This window comes from Arachis stenosperma, chromosome 8 (assembly GCF_014773155.1).
Source record: "Arachis stenosperma cultivar V10309 chromosome 8, arast.V10309.gnm1.PFL2, whole genome shotgun sequence".
NCBI classification, from domain to species: Eukaryota; Viridiplantae; Streptophyta; class Magnoliopsida; order Fabales; family Fabaceae; genus Arachis; species Arachis stenosperma.
In genome coordinates this window covers 20,081,973-20,099,136 of record NC_080384.1, presented here as the reverse complement: position 1 = coordinate 20,099,136, position 17,164 = coordinate 20,081,973, and the positions used below count along the sequence as shown (strand labels likewise).

The following is a 17,164-nucleotide window of genomic DNA, read 5'->3' as shown; positions in this document are numbered from 1 at the left end:
TGGTACCAGACAACGAGAAAAACGTGTTCATGTTATCATCACTTACCTTAAACCTTTTTAAGTTAAGAGTGAAGTTCATTAGTACAACTTGAACAAGCACATTTCACGACGGGAAGCCGTGAATGAAAAAAAAAAATCAAAACAAAACAAACTTGTATGGATGAATTGGGTAGGGTTGCACATGAATCGGATAATATCTGCATATCCGCGGTAATTATTCGCATCCGATCCGAATTTTGCGGATATTATCCGATCCGCAGAGCTATCGGATCGAATCGGATCCGATCCGCACTATGGTCGAATCGGATTGCGGATTCAGCAGTGATATCCGCGGATTCGATCTGCAAATCCGCATATCCGCTCATCACATATAAATAGTATAGTTTAAGACAGTAAACTCTAATGTGATATGAATTTTAGTGTGTTATTTTATGAATTTTATGATATTTTGTTTTTAATTTTTTATGTTGTACTTCAACTTAGAATAATTAAACTTAAATTTTGTGTTATTATTTTATTTTTGTTATTCAAAAGAACTATTATTGATAACATTCTAGGAGTAAATAGGTTTAAACAGATAAAAAATGAATTTTTTAGATATTTTTTTTGTAAAAACAGTCCAACAAAATTTTAAAATAATTTTTAATTATATCCGATCCGATCTGACCTAAAAAAATGCAAATATTGTATCGATCTGATGAATGCAATACAAATTAAATAAAATTTTAGACTATATCCAATTCGATCCGATCCGTGTGCAGCCCTAGAATTGGGGTAAAATAAGCGCATGGAATACACGTTTGGTTTCATGGTTTGTATATTTAAATGGAAAGGTGAAATGATGGGGTTTGGATCCTTGTGTACATAAACCAAAAAAGTCACTTTCATTCTCACATCACATTGCTACAGTTTCTACTCAGCTACTAATTTACAAGAAAATCCATTTTGCAAAACATCCCAACTTTCAGAAAAAATGAGTGCTTCCAAAAAACGGCGCTTTCAAAGGGAAGGATCATTTTGGCATATAATAATTATCGTAATATTGATATATAGACACTAATGTATCTCTTAATCTACCTTTTTATAAATCAAAGTTACTTTATTTTGTTTAACGTTTATAATTATATACTTATTATATTTAATATTATTAATTAAAGAATATAAAATAAGATAAAAAATAATTAAAAATATAAAATAAAATAGTTTTAGATTAATTTTCTATTATCTACTAATATTTTTGTTATAAATTAGATATGGATAACAAAATTAGTTTTTGTGTAAATATAGCTAAAACTAAAAAAAATAGAGTTTAGCACTAACAGTCTAAAATAGTTTATACAATCGTGCAATTATATCAGTTTTTTTAAATGATTATTTACGTGATCAATAAAAATAAAAATTATTTTTAATGATGTAGCATTACTTAATTGAATGCATATGTAAAATTGTTTTATACGATAGTCATCAAAATTAAATTCAAACATATATATATATTCAACTCTTGAAGTTAATAAAATATTTATTTGTAAATTATATATGATGGACAACTTAGAAAAAGAATTGTATACCAATTCCTTCTCATATTTTTATTATATATAATAGATATATATATAATAAAAAAACATTTTAGGAAAAAATTTATGCGCCAACCTTTTTCTATATTTACACTATATATAGTAAATGAAGAGAGACTACAAAATCACAAAATACATTGATTTAACTAAAAATAGCACCTTTGCTTTTCTAACCATCATTGTCCCCTATTAATATCTAGATGAGACTTTTTTGCTATGACTAAACCATAGTTTTAGCTTTTGCTAATAAAATAGTAACTTGGAGAAAATATAATAATCATCTAATTTTCTTTTTCTTTTTTTTTTTGTTATTAATTATCTTATGAAGTCTAAAGGATTAATTTTTTTAATCTTTTTAACCAGTTTTGGGTTTTTTTTTTGGTCTTATATTACACACACTCACCGCACATACAGACACTAAAAAGAGTTTTATTTTCCACTCCTGAAATTTGAATTCTGGTACAACTTTATGAGAAGCCTGTAAATCTTTTACTCGTGCCAAACCTCAGCTGCAACACTAGTTTCGCTAGACAAATTCTTTTTTTCACTTGGCCGCCACTTTCAGATTTTTGGGACCAACTTGGACTACACTTGACAATTTCAAAAGTACACACATATCCAATTGTATAGAGACCCGGTAGGCTCAAGGATTCAGTCCAAATCAATTTAGTGGATCAAAGGGTAATTTACCCGTTACCAAAAACGGGCTCATGAACTTTCAATTGGTTGCAGGGAGATTTGGTAAGATAAGAATCACAATTTCAAGTCCAAAAGAAAATTTTACAATTTGACCCAAACAAACATACAAACAAATATAGTAGTCCCCGTAGATAATTGCGGATCGAGAATGAATCCTCTCACACTTGATAAAACATTTGAAAGAAAAAAAAATTGAGAAAATTCAGTTTCATTCTCATTGGCCAAGGATAAATCTAACTATAACCATCCATTAGGCCTGTCTCCACAGTCATATGGGCCACCAGAAGAGTGCAAAGGTACAAGCATCTAGTACAAAAGAAGAAAAAAGGTAGAAGCACGTGGCAGAGGCATTGTACCAGCCAACATGTTTGCCTCATCCAGACCAAAAGAAAAAAAAACATGTTTGCCTCATAAATCATAATAGCCACATTCAAAGTGTGTGAGCGAATGCTGCAGAGGCCTAGACCAAGTGTCAATCATATTACCTCTTAATCAATAATCAAGCTGCCAGCTGAGACTGGGATAAGGTTTAAGAAAACCTCATAAGTGTGGGTGTGTGAGTAGTATAATGACTAAAAAAAAAAGTGTGAGCGAATGAGTGTGTGAATGTTAATGCCCAAATAAAAAAAGGTACAAGCACGTATGTCGGTATCTCGCCATGAATCAAGTAAAAATCTTGCTCTATGCATTTAAGTGATTTAACATAGGCATAAGAAGGCACATTTGATTAAATTGGTGGAAAACCCTTTCAATCTCATTCAGAAAATTAATCAGAAGTTCAGAACAACACCACAAGAATCCCTCGGTTCCCCTTGGATCGAAGGAGATAGTAAACCAAAGTGATATATATGGAATATCATGGTTTATACATTACGATGATATCATGCACAAAGTGATGCCAGAGTACAAGTTGAAAGGCTCCAGGTTCTTACTACTACAACTCCCTGCTTGACCAAACTAAAATAAAAGCCGAGGTGCAAATAATACATCTAATGTACACAGCCTTATCCCCTTTGAGTAGAAAGGTTTTGATCTTTTGATAGAGGCCAAAAAATAATAATGAAAATCCTAAACAAAATCCAAGATGAAAAATGGGCTTGCTGACGGGAATTGATTCTTTATTCCCATATTCACAACAGGTAAGTGATCTCAACTATGGAACCTAATAGCAAATTTATCCACCACATACAGTTCATCTTAACTGGCATCAAGCAGATTCTCATGGTCAAAGAAGCAGTTCCAGTGAATGTTAGACTAATATGCTGCTGAGTGCTGCCTACTCACCATGATCATGTGGCAGACTGAAAGGAAAGTGTGCAAATTGAATTTTTAAGGTTGGTGACTCGGGTTTTTTATCATCAAACTTGTAGCCTGCATAAAATACTAGACTTAGAGTGTATGATATATTACCAACACATTTATGATACGATGATAAAGCATCTATGAAAGTGAATTCCAAATTGATAAGATTACAGAGAGTTTAGGGTTGTGTTTGTTTCCTGTATCTTGACACACGTATATCATACATATTCAGATTCATTATTCCAAGGTCTTTATTTTCTCTTCTTCCTAATCACTATAATGTCATCACCAATCATACATATTATTTTTCTCTGCACTATGAATAGACATTAGACTCAAATTTATGCAGCCAAAACAAAATGAATACCTTGCAGAGCTTCCATTGCAGTGAGAGCACATTTGGAATCAACAAATTCCACAAAACACAATGTCAAAGCCTTGTCTCCACTCTGCAGCATACTCAATCATTTAAAAACTACTAAATATAAAAAAAAAACAGACAAAAATAAATACATTAGAACATTATCTATTGTTTAATGGATTTAAACTTTTCTTTTCCTCATTTTTAAAATAAATACATGTCAAAATGTAACATTTTGCCTTAGTCCTTACTGCAAAGGACTTCAGAAAGAAAAATGTTAGAGGGCCATCAGAATGTTTTTGGCCATCATTTAGCCATCAACTCAATTTCTTTAGTCTAGTAATCCAACAACATACTTTATTCCACTTTTAAACATTGATGTCTAACCGATGGACAAAAACAATAAATTCTAATGGCCCTCTAGCATTCCTCCTTCCGAAATTAAAGCAATGCACACCTAAACTATCAACATATCACTCTAAATTAAGAAACTTACCCGTCTAGGCTCCTTGTGAACAACTCTAATATCCTTATAGCCAATAAAGGGACGGAAAAGATCTTAAGATATATGTCAAGGCATTTACATCAATGGAGCATTGTTTTTAACATAGTGAATGCGATTTCATGCACTTCAATTAGATTTCCAATTCCATAAACTCTAAAAACGATGTTACATTGAATAATAATAATATAATTTCACACACTCTTCCTACAGATTAACATTGATTAATCACATGAATTGATGCAAGCAACGAAAAGGATACGACCAACTTCCCTTCTGGTGCAGTCTTTTGGGAGTCCACCAACAAACAGAACATTAGATTCAGGCAGCGAATTCGAGAGAGCGTCGTTACTTACAACCGGATTAACAGGTAACGAAGCATCACGAGTTTTGCCAAGATCAGTAGGGTCTTCAAGAGCTGAATAAGCTGCCTTCATGTCAAGCCCTGTTGGAGCCATTGAAACAGATTCGGAACGAACCGCAGAAGCCAGCAGAGCATCATCAACACCGTATGCACTCATACGCAAAAAACTTACCTGAAATGGCAACAAATTAATTAACTCGATAAACGAATATTATAAATAAATTAAGATATTTACATCGCTCTGCATGTAATCAGATGCAGCAGCACGCAAGGCGGTGGAATTGGAGAGAAGAGGGGAAGCCAAAGCGGGTGGCTCGGCTGGAATGTAACCAGGAAAGGTAGTTCTTGAGATTCCTGCGGAGAGAATAAAATTAAGTAGCGGATTAGGGTTTAGAAGGTGCATAAAAGAATTGATATAATTGCTACCTCCGTCAGGAACGTAAGGGTAATAGGGATCCGCCATAGATGCACTCTGCACTCTGCTATGCTAAAGACTAAAGAGTTAACAGTGAATAGAAAGAAAGTCTATATTGGTTACGGTGTTGATGATGTGGCCCAAATCGGTGCGGGTAATGCCATGTTGGTTTCAACAATGAATCGGGCCTAACCGCATAAGGGCTCGCCCCACTTTATGTTAATCAAACCCAGTTAGGTTATGTAGCAGTTGTAGCTGGAAGCTTGTACTAAGGCCACTTGTGCCTCTTAAAAGTAGGGGTTAGCACGGTCCGTTTGGTTTGGATTTATGGTAAAATTAAAATCGAATTGATTAAAATATAATTAGTTTGATTTGGTTCGAATTTATATTTTTTGTACATATATTCAAACCAAATTAAACCGATTAAGAACGGATTGGTTCGATTCGAATAATTGGATACCCGATGACTTTGAAATTCATAAAAAAAAACAAATTTTTATCTTCAAAATTCAACAAGTACAATAAATATGTAACATCAATAGAAATAATCCAAATATGTTAAACACTAAATACATTAAAATCTAAACTCATTAAAATTCAAACATATTAATAATAATCATTGTCTAATGAAAAAACCATATATATTTTTTTATTTTTTATTTAATTAATATATGATCGGATTTGCGGGTTGGTTCGAATTCCGCACCAAAATTAATACCTGAACCAATCACTAACAAAAGTTATCGATTTAGTTCGGATTGAACCCAATTACTCATTGGTTTCAGAACCAATTTAATTAGTTTGGTTCGGATTTAGACGAGTAACCCGCTACCTATATTCACCCCTACTCAAAAGATCACACTACCGGCTAAGTAAATTGTGAACGTGTAAAGGAAGACTAATTATTAGTTTATTAGTCTGTTTAAACAAAAATTTAAAATAAAAAAATATAAATTAGAATATTATGTGGATTAAAATCTTGAATTTAACTCAAATATTTTATTAAATCTACTTTAAAAATTTAAAATTAGTACTAAATTAATCGAATTAATTTAGAACGACTTAATATATAATTAGTATATATAATTTTATATAATATTTATATCCAAAAAATATTTTAAAATTGAAAACAACACTATATAATATAAAAATTTTAACTAAAATATAAATATATAACATTTTGTTATTAATTTTATAGTAATATATATTTTTTATTATAAAATATGATTCTAATTAAGTTAGATCTATCCAAAATATTAACGGAACCTAATCACCAAAATTGCGTCAAGTGAAGAAGTCAACTTAACGACAATTTAAGACTATTTGACCTGACTTAATACGTCCATTTTAAATGGGATGAATTTTTCTATCGCTAACTGGTTTTAGATTAAGAATAATACCTAATAATAATTGTTTGGGTAGGAGTGGATATAGATAATAGTCACCTCGCTCATACCTGCTTTGTACCCATTTTTTTTATTAAGTAGATTGGACAATCTCAATTTTAGATATTACAACACATTTATATTATATACTTATTCATAAAATATTTAAGAATTTATATTCAATACTTAATCCACTCACCAAAATTTAAATTCGAATATAATATATTAAAAGACATATAGTTTAACTTGCTTTATACTCTTCTAGACAAAAATGAATTTGAGTCTTTGAGATGATAAATAAAATACTCGCGGATAACAGGATAGGTTGGTATTAAAATACTTGCCCTGTGCTAGGCTGCTAGCCCAAAGCCATCCTTAACCCAACCCGACGAAATATGTTGTGAGCTCAGGTTGAGAGGAATTTTAGGTTGAACCAAATTTTAAACATATCTAATGTGAATCTTTTTTAGATTTATATGCAGGTGAAAATTTACCTGCAATTGACTGCAGGTGAAGTTACTTTTAGATCGTTAACACGTGTTATTATATGGTTTAAAAAAAATTAATTTATTTTATATAAATGGTTTATTTAAAAAAACTAGTTTGAATAGATCAAATAACTACTTTTAAAATAATTTTAATTCTTTTTGCGTGTTATTCCTAAATTTCTAACAGATGAATTTGGTACGTTCTTCTTCTTCATTTATATTGACCAATTTTTCTTTAAATTTATCTTAAATTTTTATTTATTTAATTTTTGTCAAATATATGTATACAAATTGTTTGAAAAAGTAAAATTTAGTATTCTGAAAAATAAACAAAATTCACGTTTTTTTATAAGAATGGCATAAATAGTATCATTTGTCCTTTTTTTTTTGTGTCTCTGTTTTTATCTTTTTGATGAGTTTTGTTTTGTTTTCATAACTTACATTTTTAGTTGCTTTTAAATTAAGCTATAAACAGATTTTAAATTAAGCTTTAAAAATATGTTCAATTGCAAATTTACCGTTAAATTAAATTTTAAGGTAATCAATCAATTAACTTTTATTTTACTAATAAACTATTTTCATGCAAATTATTGTTGATTTTTTAATATTATTCTATAAATAAATTATTTTTTTAAGATAATAAGATGATAATTTACTTGTTTAGAAATTATGATTTCAGTGTCATGTACGTTTTTGTATTTTTACTTACCAATTAGAATTTATTTTTTAATGAAATTAGAATTTATTTTCAATAAAACAAAAGTATCTAATCAAAATATTAATTTGGTCACCTTAAATAATTGAACATAATATTATTAATTTTGTCTACAACAAAAATCTTTAATAAAATTTTTCAAAATAAAATTGACCCAAAAATAAAGAAAAAAAAAAGAACAACTAATAAAAATATTTATTTTGGCATTGCCATCAAAAATAGGATAGCCATAGAAAAAATCCAACCAAATAAAAAGGACCTAACTCATACAATTAAACTACCATCATATCATCACAATAAACTATAACATCACCAACTAAAGAGACATGTAACAAATATGAAAGAGATCATGCCAAAATTTTAACTATGCTCATGCTATCAACTAGTCTACATTATACTATAATTATATTTTTGTCTTCCATCATATGAAATTGTCATGAATTATCTTGGCTTTTATGATATCTTCCTTAGACTTGTAAAGAATCTCTATTTTTATTTTTTTGTCTTCATATTAACCAACTATGTTAAACACGATTCCTACAAAATCATTGACACCAAATTTCAAAACTAATATTTTCTACGTATTCCATTTGCTAGTACAATTATTTCTTTAAAAAAATAAAAAAAGATAAATACATTCTACACATATCTTTTAGACTTTTTTATTTAAATAAAATAAAAAAGGATTAATTTTATTTGATTCTCTTAGATTAAATTAAAAAACGTGAATCTTCTAAATCTATTAATACATCAATCGTGCTAGAATAATGTGTATTAAATATTATATTAAACACTACAATCTAAGATTATTTATACATCAAACTCTTCAAAAAATGCTCATAAATCGTTACACGACACCAAACATCCCAAATTATATATATAATTCATCCTAAGATAGTTTTTTTTTCACCTAAACCACTATGGGATAGCACGATTTACGTGCAAGGTGCAACGAGCTATCCCACACTCTCTAGTACGATTAACGTGCAACAACCTATCCCACACTATCCTAACACACGATTAAAAAAACATGCCTACATTTATTTAAATACATTCATATTATTTTTAAATTAAAAGAATATATTTATTTAAAATAATAAAAATATATTTATTTAAAATTCTAAAATTTTGTATCAATCTAGTGGTATTAATTTTAAAATGATTTAAAATACTATGAGTATGTTTATTTAAATTTTATTTAAAATAATACCAATATGTTTATTTAAATAAAATATTAAAATAATAAAATTACATTTATTTAATAAATTTTAATTTAAAAATAATACAAGTGTATTTATTTTTTAGTTAAGAATTAATGGTTTCAAATTGTTATTTTTTTTAAATTAAAAAATATAATTAATTATATGAGTACAATAATACAAATACATATAATTTTATAAATTTAAATTTAATTATTAATTTAAATTATATCTATTTAAATTTTAAATAATATGAATTTTACAATTTAAAATTAAAATTATTTAAATAAAATTAAATTAATTGAAAAATAAAAATATACCAATACAATTTAAATTATATTAAAATGTAAGCAAGTTTGCTGAATTTATAAAAAAAAACTTATCCCTCAATATACTCATATCTTCTAGGTCTAAATAGAGATTAATATAAGCCATTTATTATTGAAAAAAAAATAGGAAACAACCTATAAATGTCGTTGTAAAAAATGTATAAGTGGTTATGTTGTATTGTTCCAACATTATAAGAAATTATTAATTTTTTGTTTTTTCAATTTTTCAATAGGTTAAGTATGTTTTTTTATAAAGATATACGTGTTTCATTAATTTAAATAATTTTTATCTTGATGTCGATGTTATGTATGAGCTAATATATTGTACATATTTTTAATTTTTTATCAATGAAATAGTATATTTTTCATTATTAAGGACAATAAGCAAAAAATCTTAAAAATAGTCGCTTAACAAAAGTTTAATAAAAACTTATTTGTATAGATTTTTCTCAGAGGTCATAGTCATCAAATTTATTATCTTTCTTATTATACTACTATATTTAACTTTTTTTTATTGTTAAGCGTGTAATCACTTAATTTTTATGAGTAATTCTATTCTTATACTCTAATTTTGTACTCTAGCTATGTACTTTTAATTGCAAAATATAATATTTTTGTTTAATATCATCTTTGTCAATATTAATATATTTCCACCTTTGTTTATTCTAAAGTAATACTATAATTATGAATGAAGAAGCTAAAGGTAAGCAAAAGGTAGAAACCTAAAGTTAAGTACTTTAAGAAGTTCAAAAGTAAATATTAAGAAGAGTTAACAAATGATAAAAAATTACCTATACTATAAGTATTAAAAAATTATTTTGACAGCTATCTTATAATAATCATAATTTAAAAGAATAAATTCTAAGAATGTTATGTATCTATCTAAACTTATCCTTATTATTATTATTATTATTATTATTATTATTATTATTATTATTATTATTATTATTATTATTATTATTATTATTCATTGTATAGTTATGTTAAATAAAAAAAATGTATTTTAGGAACTTTTGAGTATAGATCATTTTTCATTTGAGTATAGATCATTTTCTATTTAAATTAGTGTATATTCTCGTACCTTGTACGGGATAATACATAAAATTATATTAAAAATTATATTAAATAATTAAATAATATATAATAATTATTATAAATATTTTATAAAGTTATAATTAAAATTTAACTCTCAAAATTTTAATATTAAAATATTAAAAATAATTAGTATTTGTCTTAATCAATTTGAGTTTGTTAAGTGATTATCTCACTCGTCCGCTTAAACAACTATTAGGAGTTAGAATCTCGCCTTGTGTATATAGCAATTCATTGGCTAGCGATAAGCCCTTAATAAATGGAGTATCAATACATGGTTAGACTTGGCAGGAGTTTTCGAATACGCGGATACCCGACCTGTCCATACCCGGATGAAAAGGGTAATAACTTGACCCAAGTCGGGGCAGATTTTGTTCAAGACATGGTATGGTCGGGTTTAGGGTGTACCCGCCCCAAATATATACATATAAACACTTTTTAGGAATTAGGATTTGCCTCACATCACACATGATTCATAGCTTCAGTCTATACTCTATAGCCATGCAAGATAAACTCAGTCACCCTCACCTAAAATCTTCTTCTTCTCGACTTCTTCACAAAAAAATCGCATAGCTCTCGTCATGTTGTTACTGAGTCCATCGCCGCTTACCTATTCATAACTCCCATCTTCCTTCACAGCCAGAGACAGACCCATGTTTAATATAGAGGGGGCATTTGCCCCCACAAATTTTTTTTAAAAAAATAATACTTATATACATATATACCACTTATTATATTATATTTGTCTCAAAATAAAATATAAATAGTTCTTTTGTATTTTATGTTAAAAAATATTTTGTTAAACTTAACATATAATAATAATTATATTGTTAAATTTGATTTAGTATGAAAAATAAATAAATATACTAAAAAATTAGTGATAATTAATTATATTATATTAGTTAATTAATTAATAATTAAATTAAAACTTAGTTTTCTAATTAAATACAATTTAAATTATTAGTGATTTTTTAAAAATTATTTAAGATAAAAAATATATTAACTATGTATTAATATACTATAATTATTTTGGTTAAAAAATTTATTTATACTATAAAAATTATAATAAGTAGATTTGACAATTAAGTAAAATAATTGTTTAAAAATATATATAAAAAATAATATTTAATCATGTTAAAAATAAAAAAGTCCTTATAAATATTTTTTTTATTATTTTAAATATTATACTATGTGTATAAAATTATATTTTATTATTTTAAATATTATAATACTGATTGTGTGTATATTTCTAGTTCTTATCAATATGTATTAGATAGTTCTAATTTTAAATTTTGAATGTATCTAAACCAATTTAGATTGATCAAGTGATCAACTTAGTCGTCCGCTTAAGTAAGTATTGAGGGTTCAAATTCTGTCTCGTATGTATAGCAACTCGTTGCTGACCAATTGTAGATTCTTAAATGGAATTCAAATTTACGACGGATTAGTCCTTAACTTGTTGAATATTGTGGGAAGCAAAAAAATATCTATACCTAAATTTTATTATATTTTTATCTCCATTACTAAATTTTTCTGGGTCCGTCATTGTTCACACCTTATGTCATCATCGTTACTTCCCATTACCGTCGTTGTTGAGCCCGTCGCCACCATTCTCCTGCCGAGTTTCTTTTCTCTAAATAAATTTTCCTCTCTCTCTCTCTCTCTCTCTCTCTTTCTCTCTCTCCTAGTGAGTCTGTTAAGTTCTTCTATTCTTCTTTCACAGACGCATCACTTAGTCGCCTTCGCTATGAGCCCGGACGTTGCCGTTGCAGTTTCATCTGAGTCTGTCATCGAATAAAATAGAATTTTTATTCAAGTTAAAAATAGACATGCATGAGATCATTTTTGTATGTAATTTCTAAATTTTCTCATCCAAATTTGATCTATGTGGTTGAATATTTTAGTATGGGATCATCGTAGTTTTGTTGTGACACTAATGTGATAAAAGTTTCGGTAATTTCATAACTAATATATGAAATAGACCAAATTATTAAAGTAATAAGAGAAATAACATTCAGATTTACGCATAAAATTTATAAGAGGTTATCTCAGGAAAATATATATTTATAACCCAAGTAGAAGATTGTTAGGAAATTATTATTTCTTAATATATTTATGGATAATACGTATATTAATTATAATCATAAATTAAGTAATTTTACATTAAATGACTTATATGACGGTGATGTCATTTATTGTCACAAATGTTAAATTAAATAAGTCATTATTACTTTTGATTTGGATAAATGAGATTAAAATCATAGATACTATTTTATTTGAGTTTTAGGGTTTAATAAGTGTCACACTCAAATATAAATAATGACTTTAGAATTTTGGTCTCCAACACATCAAACTCGCATTTGTAATTCTTTTCCCACAGTAAAATTGTGATTCAGCCCTATAAAAAATACAGAAGATTTTGGTTGACGAAGATCAAAGAACCACAAGAGCCAAGCTCTCTGATCTCAATCATACTCTCGAATGAATAAACGCTTCTGCGCTCTTAGTTATATTTTTTAATGATTTAACATGGATGATCTTGACACCGAGAAATCCTAAAATTTTTAGTTAAAATAAAAATTTTATTCAATCAAATGATAATAAATAATTTTATTGAATTAAATTATATTAATGTGATCATTAGATGATAAAGAATGCTAGAAAAATAAATAAATAATATTTTAAGAGTATAAAAATATTAAATTGTCATTTCAATTTACTTTTTTAATCAATGATAATAAATATCTTAAATTAATTAAATTTTTATAAAAATTATACACCTAAAACTATTTTATTTTTTCAAAAATCTTTTGAAAATACAATGGCTTAATAAGAGGTTGACTATTGAGAATTGAATATAATATTTTTAAATTCATATTTTCAATAAAAAGATGTACTTAGTTCTATCCATCCTAAATAATTTTATATTCACTCTTACTTATCGATCTAAATAATTCTAATATTGATAGAATATTATTTTTAGATGCAAAAAATTTAAAATATATTTATTCTATTTCAAAAATTAATATTCATATTTAACTTAGAATTCCAACAAATATGACAAAAAATATTATATTTTTTAGTTATTAAAAAATTAAAGTAAAATATGTATAAATATATTTTTGTACTTTAGCTTTAGATTTTTCAAAAAAATTTGGCAAGTTAATGGAATCAAATCATATTTCTATAACATATATAAGAATGTATATTACACATAAATAAAAAAATTAGGTATAGTAAGAACAAATACATAAATTAAAATAAAATTTAGAAAAATAAGAACCAATAAATATTGAAGGAAAGAATATAAATAGAAGAGAAACAAAATTATTAGATAGAAGAGAAATAATTTAATAATATTTATACAGTACTTTATTTAAAGAAGATAGAATAAGAGAATAAAAAATGATAATAAAAAGAAGCTAAACATCTAAATTAATATCAAAAAATAAAAATAATAAATAATGATAATCTATCATAATCTTAATCTTTTAATATAATTAATGAATAATAATATAATTAATCTACCATAATCTTAATATAATCTTTTAATATAATTAATTTTAATTAAATAATAAAATAAATTGAATATAAATATGTCTAATATAATCATATAAAAATAGTAAATTTTTTACAATTAGACATATATATATATATATATATATATATATATATATATATATATATATATATATATATAGGGAATAAAACATCACTTTAAAATGAGATTATTATTATTAATGACATATACATATTAAAATTATATTAATACATTAATAGAAATACATTATTATAATAAAAAGTTGCAAGAATTAAAATAACTGAAATTTATTAACTTTAATTAGTTAAATTAGCATAAAATAAAAAAGAGATGATTAATCAAATTAAATAAATTAAAAAAATATTACTCAATAAAGTAAATATCATAATAATTATATTACTAATTAAAAAATAATCTATTTAATTAATTCAATTTTTTATTAAGAATAGAGAACTAAAGATTATCAATGAATAAAAATAAATAGGATATAATATATTAAAGAATAATTTTAGTAGTATAAATAATAAAATAAATTATTATATACAATTTTTATTTTTTACCTTATTATGATTGAAGTTAACATTAATGGTAAAAAACTAATTTTAAATAATCCTATATTTGTATTTTACAACATAATTAAAGCACAATTCATAATTTTTTATTTTGTGATTAATAAATATTTTTTAAATTTTTTGGTTAAATCTTCTGTGTTTTATGATTGATAAATATTTTTTACAAAACACAAATTTATGATGAGTTATTACAATCATAATAAATTAAAAAAATAAAAAATATATAAAAAAATCAAATCAAAGATAAAAAATAGAGTAAACATTTATTTTGAAACTAAAAATTTGTTAATTGTGTTAGAAATTCTAAAAATCTGTATCTTATTATATAATCAATTTTGTTACTCACTTTAACCATATTATTCATTTATTGTATCTAAAAAAGTATATAATGTCATACTTTATTTTTAAAAAGATAAAACTCTTCAAATATACGGTATAATATATAATTTAAGAACAATAAAATAAAAAGATTTAGAATTTTAATTTATAATAGTATTTGAAATTTTCAATGACGATATTACAAAGTGTTTAAATCGACCAAATGAATTCAATAGTTATTCTTTGTACATCTTATTTAAATTTGAATCTTAAAAATTTACTTTTATCTTTTTTTCTAATATAATTTATTTTTGACAAAAAATAGAGAAAAAAATTTATTAGACCAAAAAATAATCCGATCAAAAAATTATTATAAGGAGATTTATAATTAGAGAAGAAAAGAATAAAAGTATTAATAATAATTAAGAAAAAGAAACGAAGCTTGTATTAAAGAATGTTAGAAAAGAAATAATAAAGTTCATATTAATAATAATGTTGAGGAATGATGTTGCTGTTTTAGGTTTCTAACCTTCGTCTTTGGACATCTTTTTTTCTGTTCTTTGCCTTTTTTTTTAATTATCAAGTCATAAAAAATAAAGAACAATTCAAGAAAACAAAAGCAGCAAGATAAAAAATAGTAAGATCAATAGTAACTATACAACTCAAAATATATAGGAGAAAAATAAACTATTATATGATAGAATTAACATGAGTATATTTCATCATTAAATAAACAAAGTTAATGCACAACAAAATTACATGTAAAGAAAAAAAAAAGAAAAAAGAGTTAAAATATCCAAAGTGATAAAAAGATTATTTTATAGAAGACTATAAAATAATAAACTTCTAACTAAATTAAATTGTACTTATTATTATTAAAAAGGGTAAGAGAGAGCAGTAGAGAAAATATTTGTGTGTATTCAAGTTGTGTAAAATAATAGAATATAGAAGGGTATTTATAGGTGCTAAGAGAATTGAAATAATAAATACGTAATATCCTATAATAAATATTTAGATATGTTAAATAATACTAATTGATCTAATTGATCCTAATTATACTCTAACAAATACATTCAATTAATTGATATACATAATATTAAATTGTGTGATACTTAAATATTTCAATTAGTTGATATAATTAATCCACCATAATGAATTATATTTAATGAGTTAAAAGAAATAAATCAGAAAACATTATAAGAAACATGTCATGTCAACTTTATCATTAAGTGCAAGAATTCAATTTTTATATATTTTTTTATATTTACCACTCAATATATTAAAATACAATTTATATATCTAGATAAGAATTACATAGATATTTAATTAAAAGAACATTTAATTTTTTAAAATATAATAACAGTTTTAATTTCTTTTATTTTTCTTTTTATATTTTTTGTGTGTTTTTTCAAATAAAAGACAAGCCTATAGCAAAAATAGGAAGAGATTGTAGTATTTATTGAAGAGGGAAAAAACAAATATAATTAAAATTCATACATTTAAAATGTGTTTGAACTTTGAAAAATGAGATGAGACATGAGAACTCACAGACACTTGGCTTCAATGAATATGTTTACACCATTCAACTCAGTGTTCTTTAGCTTTCTGTTTTCTTCTTTTCTATTTCATATGAATTTATCAGTGCCAAACATGCATCACATAGAGTAATTTTTTAACTCCATTCTAATCCATATATTATCTTTGTTAAACAAAATATAAAAAAAAGACAGTAAATAAATTAAAGTTATTATTATTTAAAGAGACAGTAAATACATTAGTATTTTTGTATTTTAAATTAATTAAGATCTAAATGAAAGATAACATTAATTTAAAAAAGTTAAATTAAAATTAACTCAAACATTGATATTTAAATTATAAAAAAATTGATTTTTATATTTTATAAAATATCATACTGGCGGTAATTATAAATATGACGATATTTAAAATTAAATAAAGTAATACAGATAAAATAAATAAAAAAATAAAAAATAACTAAATTTTGTATAAAATTTACCTATAAAATTCTGTACCGAAAAATGATTTTAATTTTAGTATATTAATAATATAAAATATTTTATATAATCATTCAATTCAATTATATTTATCTATTTAGGTCATTATTGAAAAATAAATTTAAGATACCAACATATAATTACTTTAAATTAAGCAATAATTATCAATACTATATAAGGGACACACTATTCCACTAAGAATGATTGCCATAAGGAATAATTTGTCAATTTTTTATACTAATATTAGAAAGTTTATATAATAATATATAATAATATTATCATTATCAATATTATAT

The 17,164-nt window shown here is 24.9% G+C and overlaps 1 protein-coding gene across 1 annotated transcript; it reads right to left on the bottom strand.

Moving 5' to 3' along the window:
* Positions 1–2,845: 2,845 nt before the first annotated feature.
* LOC130945067 (RNA-binding protein 1-like) lies at positions 2,846–5,455 on the bottom strand. The gene is made up of 6 exons (XM_057873728.1): positions 5,229–5,455; positions 5,038–5,156; positions 4,701–4,974; positions 4,433–4,494; positions 3,943–4,024; positions 2,846–3,644 (listed from the first exon to the last, which is right to left on the bottom strand). The coding sequence occupies exons 1-6, from the start codon at positions 5,263–5,265 to the stop codon at positions 3,550–3,552; spliced, it is 669 nt and encodes a 222-aa protein (XP_057729711.1). The 5' UTR covers positions 5,266–5,455; the 3' UTR covers positions 2,846–3,549.
* Positions 5,456–17,164: the final 11,709 nt, after the last annotated feature.